The following is a 14,622-nucleotide window of genomic DNA, read 5'->3' on the forward strand; positions in this document are numbered from 1 at the left end:
CAATTTCAACGTGTTTAAAACAGAACACATTACTTTTTCTCCCCCAAAGTCACCTCTCTTCCAAACTTCCCTATTACTGTCAAGGGTACCACCATCTTTCCAATGACCTAAGATCACGACCTCAGTGTCACCCTTAACTAGTGACTCACATTCACACATTGAATCCATTGCTAGTGTGACTATTTCCACTGCCGTAAGATGTTTCCCACTGCCCCCTTTCAACAATCACTCAGCCTTCACCCCTGGTTTAGGCCCATACCACCTCTTGTCTGGCATTTTGCAATGGCCTCTTATTGATCTCTCTGCTTCCCATTTCTCCTCTGATCCATTCTTCACACCACTGACCAAATTAAATTCCTAAAGTGTGCATATAACTGAATACATAACTCCCATCCTTTAGATGCAGTGGTTCTCTACTGCCTCTAGAGTAAAATATAAATTCCTGTTTAGCATTTAAAGTCATTCAAAATCTGCCTCCAATCTAGCTTTCCAGACAGAATTTCACATTACTTCCTCTCTAACACTTTACTACTTTTCACCTAAGCAGGCTTACATTCTACTTTCTCCCATATGTAACATTCCATCTTTGACCTCTGGGTCATTGGATAGACTGCACTCTATGCATGGAATGCTCTCTATTGCTGCCATCTCTTGGGATCTCTAGCTTCCTTTGTGGGTTACTTCAAGTGCACTGCCTTTCTAATTCCCTCTGGTGGTCAGAGCTCACCCCGTACTAAAATGACTTTGTTTCTTTTTCATCTTTATTTCTCGGTGTCCGGGCTGGTTCTTCCTACTAGAATGTAAGCTCCCCAACGGCAGAAGTGTTGCTTTTTAATGACAACAATAATAATGCAGCTAATAACTATATGGCACTTATTATGTTCCAGGCACTGTGCCAAGTACTTTTTACAAATATTATCTTGTTTGACTCTCAGAAAAACCCTAGAAAGTAGGTGTCATTATTATCCTCATTTTACATACGAGGAAACTGCAGCAAAGAAAGGCTAAGTGACTCGCCCACCGTCACACAGCTTACTGTAGTTTTTCTTTCACAAAGGGTGTTAGGCCTTTCTGACCCAAGTCCAGTCTCTTATACATTTCTCCATGCTATCTCTCAATCTTTTGGTTAAGACATGTGATTAAACCATAAATATTTTTAATGGTAAATACCAATTAAGGGCTTACAATGAGTTGCCTATATATTAAGTGCTTCTTTAGCAGTCACATGTTTAATTTAGTCTTTTGAGGCTGAGAAATGACTAATTAGAAGTCTTATACAACAAAGGCAATAAAAATGTTAATAGATGTAAATTTTATTGTTCACTCCCATTTCTATTCCCTAATTTATCTTGTTTCACAGGTTAGCAAACTTCTTGAGTATTGGAGCTTAACAACTGTTTTTCATTAGCTATTATCTACTATTTCATCTTGTTACAAACTAACCTTTAAAAGCAGTGCATGTAAAAGATGTATTGGTGCCAATAGTACTTACTTCAATTCTCTGCTGAGAACTACATTAATCCTGTCTTTTAAAGGTCGACTCTTCTCAGGAATGGAGAACCAGGTCTTCTTCCCCATTATCAACAAATTTTGTTTACCTGTAAATCAAATAGAAAATTTGAGAGTCCATTTTGATAATTAAATACACAATTATTAGAGTGACATCTAGTGGATTCTCTTTCCTCACATCATTTTTGTCACTGAAGTTAAAATTCCCCTCCCTCCCAAACTACTTTGTACGTAACTATTTTGTTTATCTGTTGTGAAAAACTCAGAGTCCTCTTCTTCCAACATCTCCTTATCCTGATCAAACTCCAACCCCAGGTCACAAGTAATTTAATCTAAGGTAGGGACCCCTGTTGTGTTCTGCTCAGGGTTGGGTAAGGCAGATTCTTCTGTCTGGATAGCCCAAGGCTGGCAGTGGTCTAGTATGGTTGGGGGTGGTCTTTCTTCTTTGCAGCTCCCATGCACTTGCATGCTGCCCTGCCCACACTGAGAGAAATAAACAATGGAGTATACAACCTAATTCCCTTTGTCTTTCTTAGACCAAACTCTGTGTGAGGCTGACACTATCTATCTAGTCACTTCATATTTGTGCTGTATATATTTTCATATATACCTGTTAAATTCCCCATTACAGTGTAAGCTTATTCTGAGTGGGGATTGTTTCATTTTCTGTATTTTTATTCCCAGTGCCTAGAAAGTGAGTGACAAACAGCAAGTAAATGCCTAATAAATTTTGCTTGTTGAATAATTTTAAAAATTCTCTTAAGTTTGAGATAATAGTTGTAGGATAAGCATTGCTGTTTCATAGGTAGTATCTTAATAGTTTTGAGTGTTTTTAATAAGGAATTACATAATTGGTTTAAAAAAATACCAAGTTGAAATGTATCTCTTATCTTTAGCCTGTTGGGGTGGACGGCTCAGTGCTGTAGTATGTTGATCAATCGATAAGCAATTATTAAATGTTTATTATGTTCTCTGCACTATGGCAGATGCAGATGCTAACATATATGGATATATGTGTATATGTACATATAGGTATATTGAACGTATATGTACACATACACACACACACACGAACTCTACTCTCAAGGAGCTTACATTCTATCATGTTGAAGTCTTTTAAAGTCCTTTCCACATTAACTACTGTCTAGTGTTACCTACAGCACCTATATTGCATGGTTTATTCTTTTAAAAATAAAAATCTTATTGAGATTGTTGCTTCCATTACCTAAACTCTCCCAATATTTCTCCTGTTTTACTTTACAGAGACCTGTCTTTTGTGACAAATTAGAAAAAAACAGGAAGAGCTGATCAATACATAAAAAACCAGACATTATATTTAATACTCCATACCCATGGAAATCTCCCTCTACTTCCAACCCTACAAAGGAGTGGAGGAAAGTGTCTTTGTATACATCTTTGTAATCTTGTGACATTAATTTTTTTCTTATCTTGTGGCAGATATAAAATGGAAACATTTACATTGAAGTCATCACTGTATATATATTTTTTTCTGGCTCTGTTTACTTCACTTTTCATTACTCTGTATTTACATTCATTATTTTTTATAGCACACTAATATTTCATATACTGTACAGTTTAACCGTTTCCCAATCAAGAGACTCTGTTGACAATTCTTTGCTCATATAAAAAAGCATATGGAGCCTTTCTGTTTAATCAATGACTTTCTCGGGCTATTTGTCTAGCAGTGCAATCTCTGGGTCAAAAGGTATGGATATTTTAGTCACTTGATTCCAAATTGATTTCCACAACGGTTGTACCAATTCCCAACTTAACCAACAATGCTTTAATATGCCTGCCTTTCTGGAAGTTTTGTCATAGTTCACTGAGTTTGAAGTGAAACCTCAGGGTTGTTTTGATTTGCATTTCTCTTATCATTAGTGATTTGGAGTATTCTTTCCTGTGATTGTTAATAGTTTGCAGTTCTTTGGAGGACTATTTGTTTGTAACCAAGGACAGCTTATCTTTTGGGGAGTGGTTTTCCATCTTACATATTAGTCCGTTACCTAGCTTGGATATCAAACTCTTATCAGAAAAACTTGATAAAGGTTTTTACCCCCTAGTCAATAGCTTTCCCTTCTTAGCCTACACGGATTAAGTGTTTATGTAAAAACTTTTCAATTTCATGTAATCAAAATTATCTATTTGATCTTTGGTAATTACCTCTATCTCTTTGGTTAAAAATTAATTTCCTATCCATAGCTGTGAACAGAAGATGATCTGTTTCTCTTTCAATTCTTTTACGGGATCATCAGATAGTGTCTCAATTTTGAATACACTGTGGAATATGGCCCAGGATGTTGGTTTACTTCTAATTAAACTCAATGTCTTAAAACAGAACTCATTATCTTTCCCCCAAACCTCCCTATTACTGTAGAGGGCACCACCGTCCTCTCAGTGATCCAGGCTCACAATCTAGATGATACCGTCAACTCCTCCTTTTCACCTCCCAGCCCCCACATCCAATTTGATGCGGTGGATTTTACCTTCATAACCTGGTCACCTCTCCCACCTTTCTAGTGTTCTTATCAAACTACCTGGCCTACCCCACCCTTTTCTGCCTCCCCCACTACTTTGTAATCTAGTGATAATGACCTTGTACAAGACATTCAATTTCCAGACTCCATGCATTTGTACAGATGATTCCCAGTGCCTAGAATTCTCTCTCATCTTAGCTCCCTGGCTTTCTTCAGCTAAATGTTTACCTTCTGCAAGCAGCCTTTCCCAGTCTCGATTAATTCCCATTTACACAGTAAATTTTTTTGTAGGTACAAAGTTCAAATGTTGTCTCCCCTATTAAACTATGATCCCTCTAAACACAAGGGACCGTTTCTGTCTTTCTTCATCTCCCTGGGGCACAGTGCCTTACACACAAGTGCTTGTTGACTGAGAGGGAGGGGGTGGGGGGTCAAAAGTAACTCCAAAGATTTTTTTCCTGTGAGACTGGAACCTGCTATAACAGAAACAACTCTCTCAACTGGAGTCAGGAGGAACTTGGTTTGAATCCTGGCTCTGGCACTTACTTAAGTAAATATAAATCAATAATAGCAGCATGGAAGAGTCTCATGAATGGGAACTGAGAGGTCCATTCAACTGAATAGGAAACACTGCTAACCATAGTAGAGGGATACAGGTCCTCCAGGAGCTTAGAAAGGGTAATGTCACAGTTAATTATAGGAGACCAGATAGGGAAATGATCCAAGTCAATCCTCATTTGGAGCTAAGAACTCTTGACAGCAATCTTTCACTTCTTGAATCTGCTCATGCCCTTGAAAACCTTTAATGACCCTGTCCCCACATTCTCTAATGATATATATTACATAGAGGATTTTATTATATGCAATAAATATGAAATATTTATATAACTATACAAATAATGTAAACAATAAATATAATATATAGAGAGAATATAATAATTCTCTAATGCTAATTATCTAATTTCTTGGTCTGAGATTCAAGGCCTTTTATAACTGTCCCAGTCTAACCCCTTTACATGCCAAATTGGACTCCCTGCTTTTCCCAGCACTTCCGTACCTTTACAGATGCAGTTCTGTCTCTGAGCAAAAGCAAAGAGCCAGGAATTAACGTAAATGTACAGAATCACTCTTCAAGGCCCAGGCTGTGCCACTTCCTCCATGAAGCATCATATCCTTTCACTATGAAGAGATTTCACCTTCTAAACTTTCAGTGTTGTTACTGCATGACTGGAATGATCTCCCTCCTCATCTCTACCACCTGGCTTCTTTCGAATCCCAGCTAAAATCTTACCTTCTATAGGAAAACTTTCTTAACCCTCTTTAATTCTAACGGTTTGCCTCGGTTGATTATTTTCAATTTAACCTGTACGTGGCTTACTTGTACAGTTGTTTGCATGTTATTTCTTCCATGAGACTGTGAGCCCCTTAAGAGCCTGTTTATCTTTTACCTTTTATTTTTAATCCCCTGTGCTTAGCACAGTACCTGGAACACAATAGGCACTTAATAAATGTTTATTGACTGATTGGACCCTGCTTTGTGTTCCCATTAGATTATAGCTCCTAGCATCTGGCATAGTGTCCATCAGGAATCAGATAAATGTTTTGATGGAAGCAGTGAAAACATCTGGCAGTAATAATAGACTTCAGGGAGGGAGTATGACAGCAGCCAGTTTACTTGTGTAACAATTTGAGTAGAACGTGTATTCATTAATCTAATTACTGATGTTGCTAATTGTCTAGAGGAAGAGATCAATATATAAAGAAGCACGGTAAGATAACAAGTAGTAAAGAAATCATAGCTAAACCCTAAAAACTGAGGAAAGAATAGCTACTTTTGAAAAACGACCCAGTGCTTTTTAAAATGTGCCAAGACTGCAATATTACAAAATCCTTGGGAAAATATGCTAACAGCATCCTGGTAGAGAGATAGAGGGAACAAAATGTTTTCTAGGAATTTTATTTAGTATTTTTCTAACGTGAGGGGTGTCCCAAGTCAACAAAAGATTCTATTTTCCTCTGTTCCTAAGAAATTTTGCTGTATTTAAAGTGACCTATTTATTTTTATGAACAATAAATCTTTCATTTGTTGTTGTGTTTGTCCTTCGAGGACCATGGTATCAGGGAAATGATGACATGACTAGATATTTATCAATGATGAATTGTAGTTTTGGAGTGGAAGATGTTTTACATTTCTACCAATAGTGGGAGAATATGCACAAGTCAAAGTATCCATAAAGAAAAGAAGACTGAAAAATTCAAGGAAAGAAGTTCCTTTCATTTAAATCCGGATTGCTGACCACCTTGACCAAGACGGCTGTTACGCATAATAACAAGGGTCCGTAGTTCAATCTATTATATTAAAATAAAAATGCAAGGTTACCTTCTACTGAAGGAATTGTAGTCATTTTCTGGAAGTGCTTGAAATCATTCCTATTAACAGGAGAGACACAGGATTAGGCACTATCCACACAGTACAGAGTGCAGGCTGATGGACTTTGCTTAGGAGACTCCAGCTGGTTCTTCACACTGCCCAGCCCCCCCTGAACTCGCTTCTGGCGAGTTGGCCTGACTTTCGTAAAAAGGGATTGTGCACTTCATCCTCAGGTGCATTTGTGGCCTCCGCCCCCCCCCCCCCCCCCAGTCCCTAAAGGTGAGCCCAGGGGGCACTGGAACCAGACCCTTTTAATAAGAAAATGCCTCCCAAGCCTCAGCTCAGCGCAAACCCGGGGCTGCCTGCGTTGGAGGCGTCAGCTCTGGCCGGCTCTACTACGCACTCCCCCAGGCAGGTCAGTCAACCAAACACATAGGCATTTATTAAGCTCCTACTATGTGCCAGGTATTTTGCTTGGTGCTTGGGATGCAAAAGAGGGGCCTTTAAAAGGCGCTAACAATCGAATGACTCCGCACGCACGCAGCCCCAGCTTCCGGCTCGGCCAAGGTGGGGCGGACAGAGTACCTGAGCGGGGGCCAGGGCAGGTCCCCGTTCTTGCCTATGCCCATGTTCTGGGACACGGCGACGATGCAGTTGATCGTACGGACCATTTCTGCAAGCAATCGGTTTCTAGAAGGTCGGCGGAGCAGCTGCTGCCTCCCGGGCACCTAGAGAAGAAGCAAGGTGTCCGCGCGAAGCGCTGATAGGGGCAGACAGGCGCGGGCTTTTCTCGGCCCGCCCCCGGCCTCCCATGAGCTGGCGGGTCATGACGTCGTCGTCGCGCCGGCAGAGGCCTGGGAGCCTGGGCAGCGCGTGCTTTCTTACGCATGCGCGCCGGGCCCGGGACCGTTCACTTCAGGGTTAGGGGTGCTCTCGCGCCGGGCTTCTCATCTCGTGCCGTCCGCCCGCTCACCGGCCTGCCCCTGATGAAGCGGCGGAAGCCGGTCGCCGGCGGGACCGGTGCCGCCGTGCATGCTCCGGCGGCGGCCAGGCAGGCGGTGTTGAGCCGATTCTTTAAGCCGGCTGGACACCTGAAGTCTTCCTCCCAGACGGGGACACCTGGGAGCCCCAGTTGCGACTCTGGAGCGCCCCCGGAGCAGCAGGAACAGCCGGAGCAGCCGGAGCAGCGGCGTCCGGTGCGCTCTGGTCCGGGAGGGGGGCGGGCTCGCGCAGCTTGCGGAAGGAGGCGGGACCTAGGCTTGGAGAAGCCAGGGATGCTGTGCCAAGAGCCAGACTGTTAAGCGGGAGGCGGGGGATGGGGGGGTGGGGGGGAAGGGGACGGAGGCCTTAGTGCCCGGATGCCCGGGATTCTAGCGGGTTTCCACCGGGGCTCTGGACTTGTGAATCTCATCAATTTCACTCCTCCCTCCAGCAAGGTGTATCACTGCCCATCCCCCACCTTGCCATTAAGTTCGGCTCTTCCGAACCTCCCGAAGTTTGATTCTTAAGGGGAGAGTTGAGGGAGGAGGGGAAGAGCAGGACAAGGTGCTGCATAGTAATAGTAATAATAATTTATATAGTGCTTAATAATAATAAGAGATAATGATAATTATAGTTAATATTTATACAGCGCTTCCACGATGACAATGATATAAAGCTTTTTTGCTGTTAAGTCGTTTTTCAGTCGTGTCTTGATTTTTCCTGACCCCATTTGGGATTTTCTTGGCAGAAATACTAGAATCGTTTACTGTTTTCTTCTCCAGCCCATTTTACGGATGAGGAAACCGAGGCAAACAGGGTGAAGTGACTTGCCCAGGTTCACACCCCCAGTAAATGTCTGAGACCAGATTTGAGCTCGGGAAGATGAATATTTCTGACTTCAGGCCCAGGCACTGGGCCGCCTAGCACTTCCTTAATAATAGTAGCAATAGATGAAGATGATGATAGCTGACATTTATATACAGCTTAATAATAATAATAACAATCGATAGCTAATATTGATAGAGTACTTAATATTAATGACAATGATAGCTGATGTAATAGTTATAATAAAAGGTAACATTTACATAGTGCCTTCTATGTGCTAGGCACTGTGCTAAGTCTTTTACAATTATAATCTCATTTGAGATTATTCTCATACTATATAGTATATATACTACATAGTACAAATGGTATATACTATACTCCTTACAGTAACCCTGGGAGGTACGTATCATTACAATCATTTTACAGATTAGGAAATGGAGGCAGGTTGTGTTTAAGTGACTTCGCCAGAGGTACAAGATCTCTTGACGTTGGATGACAGTGGAGCGTGTCAACTATTTATTAGTTAACTTTAGCTCTAGCTATATGGCTGGCCCACCTTCTTTTTCTGATCTTACATGTCTCTGAGAGTATCCCCTCTGTCATCTGCTCCTGTGCCATTTGTTGGCAGTGTGCTGAAGCCGACCCATGCCCACTGTGTGACCCACCATCATCCTCTAGGGGACATGTTCAATTCCTCAGAGACTGTGGTATTCCGTGATTTCCACCCATAAGTGGTCACCTGGAGAATATACATCTTGGAAAGACTGGCTTTTGTCTTATGGAAAAACTTGGGATCATTGTTAGCTTGTATAATTTCCCAGATGCGTACAGTTGTTGTCCTCTGCCTCTATCATAACTTCATCAAGGATTCCCTTGTTCTCTGTGTAGACTGTTCGTAAAGATAATGTAGAGCTGGTTAGTAGGCAAGTAGATTGGTAGTTACAGATATTGTCTTAGATGTTTCTTTTTGGTAATAAGCATTTGGTGTCCTCTCAGATATTTTGAGAATCAATCTGTCAGCACCCTCAAAATGGTGTCCCTTCCAGCATGGACATTCTTTGTGTTTATTTGATCAAGTTCACCTGTTTCTTTTTTCTCCATTTTTTTTTTGTTTTCTTTGGCATTTCTTTAATACTTGTCTAGGATGTTCTTTAGGAAGCAGACACAAACTGTTGTTAGGATTGTACTCCAAACCTTTCCAGCATGACAGAATTACTCAGAACTTGTGTTCAGATGCCATAGTCTTCAATTGATCACTCAACAAGCATTTATTAATTGCCTGCTGTGTGTCAGGTTCTTTGCTAGGTTCTGGGGATATAAATCCCAGAATGAAATAGTCCCTGCTTTTAGGAACCCAAGGTCATGTCCATGTCACGGCAAACTTTGAAAGAAAGGAGATGGGTGCCAAAAAAAAGCTACTAGACTTGACAAGAGTTCTTGAAGGCTTTGGAGAGAGCAGTTTCAGTAGAATGGTTGGCATGCAAATCAGATTACAGCGAGATGTGGAATGAGTGGGTGCCACTAAAATGGAAGCGAACTCAAACTTTTATTAGTCCTTTGCTATGTTTCAAGCCACTGTGAGCCTGTGTGCAGTGTACCGTAGGCGTGGATGAATGAAGCCAGAGAAACCATGATGGGTTGGGAGAAGAGAGAAGGAACAAGTGACAGGAGGTCATGGTCAAGGTGAAAACCAGGTTTATCAGGAGGAAGTTTGTGGGAAAAGATGGAAACAGAAGATTGTGATTACTCATTTTTTGTAACTTTTCTGTTTGTGACAAGGGCAACATCAGCCTTCCATTCACTCGGTCTTCAGCTTTGGAGTTACCCCTGACTCTCTCCTATCCCTTCATTACCAATAAATACCAATTCTTGTTGATTTTGATTTCACAACATCTACTCCATCGATCCCTTTCTTGATACCCACATGGCCAGCATCCTAGTTCAAATCCTTATCACCAGTCATGTGGGCTATTGCAGTTGGCTTCTTACTTCTGATCTCTCTCCTCCAACCTCCTTTCAAACACCTGCCAATTTGATATATTTTTTTTTTTTTAAAGACTGTCACCTTATCTTGCCTAGCAGCCACTCAAAGGCCTCATCCCTACTTCTTATTAGCACAGAAGCTTTGAACTGCTAGATTTTCAGTCTGGACTGGTTCGGTCCTTAAGGCAATCTGGGAGCCCCCTTATCCCAAGGACTCACTATGTTGGTGCTGGTGCCTTCTTTAGGTAGGTTGTAGCCCTACTGCTGCTGAGAATTTCTGAACTCAGATCAGTCCAGCAGCCTGAGTCTCTGCAGTGGTGGGGACTGTAAGTGTGGGCTACCCTACTTATCTGAGCTGATATTCTCAAAGGTCAGTCCTGACCATGTCATTTCCCTGTTTATGAAGTATTGGTGGCTTCTTGATTCTTTATCTTGCATCTGTGCTATCCTCTCTTGCTCTTCTTGAGTCCTGCCTTATTTAAACTGATAGATAATTATTCCAATTTTGGCAAATTGGTTAGTGGCCACCTAATTATGTATAAGCCTCAGAAGATAAGTGTAGAACATAGAAGTAGGTAAGTAAGTAGGTAGCAAGGTGGAGCAGTGGATAAAGAGCAGGGACTGGTATCAGGAATACCCCAGTTCAAATCCAGCCTTAGACACGTAATGGGTGTATGATCTTGGGTGAGTCACTTGGACTCTATTTGCCTCAGTTTCCTCATCTGTAAGATGGAGATAATAACACTTACCTCCCAGGGTTGTTGTAAAGCACTTAGGACAGTGCCTAGCACATAGTAGGTGCTATATAAATGCTAGCTATTATACTATTAGTTGTACTTAAATGGGAGTGAGTTGAGTTTCATATGCCCCGATATAATAATAGCTATAAAGTTTGTGCTATAAAGTTTGCTAAGCACTTTAAAGATATTATCTTTTTTGATCCACAAGGCAACCTTATGAGGTAAGTTCTACTATTAACTTCATTTTATAGATGGGGAGACTATGATTAAGTAGTCTGTACAGGGTCACATAGCTAAGAAGTGTCTCAGGTAGGATTTGAACTCAGATTTCCAGACTCTAAGCCCAGAGCTCCATCTGCTTTACTACCTAGGTCCACTAAATAGATGAGGACTGAACCTGGAACCAGGATTGCCATTTGGGAATGTCAATTTTGATGGGTTGCCTTGGTTCTAAATAGATAACCTAGTACAGCTGTGGGGAACCTGGGGCCTTAAGGTGACATGTGGCCCTCTAGGTCCTTGGGTGCGGCTTTTTGACTGAGTCCAAGTTTTACAGAACAAATCCTTTTACTAAGGGGATTTGTTCTGTGGAATTTGGATTTAGAGGGCCACAATTGCGGACTTAAAGGGGCACATGTGGGCCTGGAGGCCACAGGTTCCCCACCCCTGGCCTAGTACTTAAAGGGATGAAGTTTTCTTAAATGGTGGAGGCAAGAATATGAAGGACATTCTTTTCATAGGGTATGTGAGTTGGTTTCTCCAGGTTCTACAATTGGAAATAACGGTCAATCATATCTTAAATTTTCACGTTTTAGGCCTCAGAAATCAACGGATGTAAGAAGAGGTCCCTGGAATATGATGAGCCTGTTAACAAGAGAGCAAAGCAAGCTCAAGGAGATGAAGGAGAGGAAAGTGATACCAGAACGATTGGAAGCTGTGGTGAGTTCCAGATTGACAGGCCTTTACTTTAACCAGCCAAGAACCTGACTGTCTTGCTTCTTGTGCAGTGACAGTGAAGTTGTTGGAAAACTTTATGCTTTTTTCTTTCTCTTTTAAAATTATTTATCAGTATCTTTGTTGAAACTGTGCAAAGACTTTTGAGATAGTCTGTATTATTATTATGATAGTGTAGTAATATTTTATTTTATGTTCGTATTTAGCTATTCCCCAGTTGGTGAGCTCAACACCATTTTCTGTGGGGAAAGAGCATTTTTACTCAACTCATGGGTGGAGTATCTAGTCCACATGCAGGATCCTAGGGTTGCACTGCCAGATTTGAAAGGCAGGGGCCATGAAGGAGCTCCATGTTGGCATTCTCTAGTACCTTTGGTAACTTCTCAAGGGCTGGGTTTTTTGTTGGGTAAAGGGGCATAGTTCAATCACAGTTTTTGATGAGTGATTTCACTGTAGTGGTCTCAGTGAGAACCTCTGAGGTAGAAAAGTTGGAGATTTTTTTTTTCCTGCGAGAGGTATCATAGGGGGGTTAAGAGCAAAATACGTCATTTCATTGTTCCCAGGATGTGTGATCCCCGTTTATGGAATCATTTACTCCGAAGGGAAAATTTCACTTACAAATTTATAAGCCTCCAAAATAGGTGATGTATACAGAAATAGAGGGTTAGAACTTAAAAAAAAAAGACAAACCTGATAGATAATGTATTTTCTATGAAAGAGATGGGATGGTAGCATGGTAGTGGTGGTAGGTATATGTAGAATCCTTGTGCCTTTTGTTCTTAGACTTGCCTCATCTTTTTTGGGTTTTCCTAACGAACTCGCTCCCTGTTCTTTCCCATTTACATCTAATACTTTCCTTTCACTTCTAAAAGTAATTTTAGAATTCCAGTGTTATTTGACCTTTGGAGCCTGTTGTGCTTTGTAGCTCAGGCAAGTGGTATCCGTAGCGCTCTATGCTTGTGAGTTCTGATTCCTGTTTGAAGTTGAGAGAGAGAGAGAGAGAGAGAGAGTGTGTGTGTGTGTGTGGTCTGTCTGTGTAGGTTGTTTAAAATAACCAGTTTGCAATTTAATTGCAGTATACTTGTTTTGCTTTGTGTTACATATCTGATTGTCATCAGTTTCACTTTCAAGAGGTGCCAAATCATATGCAAAAGAAACATTTTGAGGTGTAATTTCCAGAGGCTTATTAATTTGGAATAATGAATGAATGTCCTTATAACTCATATACTTATAATACTGGCCAGCATTTGTTTGTATCTTTGTACAAAAAGATGTATTTCTCAGTGAAGAACCTACTTTTAAAAAATCTGCTAATTATTATTTGCTATTTAATGCTGAGGTCCTGAAGTTATATTTTCTTTTAATTTCAAAAATATAAACTTCGGCTAATTATTACTTGCTATTTGATACTGAGAGCCTAGTCATATTTTCTTATTTTAAAAATAAATTTCTGGTAATTATGGATTGGTGTTTGATACTGAGATCCTAAAGTCATATTTTTTCTTAATTTCGAAAATAAACTTTAGCTAATTATTTTTTTTGTTTGTTTTTTTTTTGGGGGGGGGGAGGGCAGGGCAATTGGGATTAAGTGACTTGCCCAAGGTCACACAGCTACTACATGTGTCAAGTGTCTGAGGCTAGATTTGAACTCAGGTCCTCCTGACTCCAGGGCCAGTGCTCTACTCACTGTGCCACCTAGCTGCCCCAGCTTTAGCTAATTATTAATTTCTCCATGATACTGAGATCCTAAAGTCATATTTTCTAATTTCAAAAATAAACTTCTGCTAATTATTATTTGATATTTTATTCTAAAATATTAAAGTTATCTTTTCCTCTGATTTCATATTTAAGAGCCAAGAAAATGTCTGAGACCCAGGATGGTTTTAAAGTCTCTGGAAAAATTAAAAGAATTCTGCCATGATTCTGAGCTTCCTTATAGTAGAGCTCCAACTGAACCATCACAGGGGAGATTGGCAATTTTGCCAAAATGTACTGATTTTGAAGACATCAGCCTGAATGCAAAGCATATTGTTCCCTCTGAAGATTCCAGTCCTCGAATGAGTCAGAAGGTATGTGTCTTGTGTCCAGAGAAGCATTTATTGAGAAGAGATTAGGTTTTGGTTGCCACATATATGGTCCGTTAGCACCATGTAAGGGACTCAGAAGTGTATACTTTCTTTCTCTCTCTAGCCAATTGCATTGTGGCAGGTCTGAGCAGTGAGTTGCATTTGGGTTTTGGCAGTGGAACAGAACCAAGAATTGCCCATTTCACTTTGGTACTGTTTTGTTGGGAAAACTTTCTTATATCAAGCCTCCATTTACCTTTTATAACTTCTGCTCATTATTATCAGTTCTGTTCTTGGGTCGAACAGAATTAATCTAATTCTGCCCTTCCAAATGGCAGCCTTTCTAAACTTAGGCACCTAGAATTGAACTTATTCCAGATGTGTTATGAACAAAGCAGCATACTGTGGGATTGCTATCCCTTTATAAGATTTTGGAAACTATTCCTCTCAGTGCAACCCAAGATTGTGTTAACTTTCTGCCTGACATATGACACTGTCAACTTATGATCTCCTAAAGTTCCCGTTTGTAAGTAGACAAGCTGCTGTGTGACTGTTCTTTCCCATCTTGTCTTGGAGAAGTTGATTAGTTGAAAGTAAAACTTTGTATTTTTTTCATCTTATAATTTCTGTCTAATTTCCTAGCCTTTTGAGACTTTTTGGATATTGACTCTGTAATGAAGTGAGTCAGATAGCCCTTC

General features: G+C 40.7%; 2 protein-coding genes across 2 annotated transcripts in view; one reads left to right on the forward strand and one right to left on the reverse strand.

Annotated features, from left to right (window-relative positions):
- Positions 1 to 7,298, reverse strand: part of DHFR (dihydrofolate reductase) — a 34,610-nt gene extending 27,312 nt beyond the window's left edge. The window contains exons 1-3 of the mRNA XM_036764623.1: positions 6,961 to 7,298; positions 6,385 to 6,434; positions 1,493 to 1,598 (exon numbers count right to left, since the gene is read on the reverse strand). Of these exons, the coding sequence (XP_036620518.1) occupies positions 1,493 to 1,598; positions 6,385 to 6,434; positions 6,961 to 7,046 (242 nt within the window). The 5' untranslated portion in view covers positions 7,047 to 7,298. The remainder of the gene's footprint in view (positions 1 to 1,492; positions 1,599 to 6,384; positions 6,435 to 6,960) is intronic.
- Positions 7,299 to 7,302: 4 nt separating this feature from the next.
- The window catches only part of MSH3 (mutS homolog 3), a 202,550-nt gene continuing 195,230 nt past the window's right edge, over positions 7,303 to 14,622 (forward strand). The window contains exons 1-3 of the mRNA XM_036764612.1: positions 7,303 to 7,571; positions 11,720 to 11,843; positions 13,710 to 13,927. Coding sequence (XP_036620507.1) covers positions 7,362 to 7,571; positions 11,720 to 11,843; positions 13,710 to 13,927 — 552 coding nt within the window. The 5' untranslated portion in view covers positions 7,303 to 7,361. The remainder of the gene's footprint in view (positions 7,572 to 11,719; positions 11,844 to 13,709; positions 13,928 to 14,622) is intronic.

Source organism: Trichosurus vulpecula, chromosome 1 (genome assembly GCF_011100635.1).
Source record: "Trichosurus vulpecula isolate mTriVul1 chromosome 1, mTriVul1.pri, whole genome shotgun sequence".
Taxonomy (NCBI): Eukaryota; Metazoa; Chordata; class Mammalia; order Diprotodontia; family Phalangeridae; genus Trichosurus; species Trichosurus vulpecula.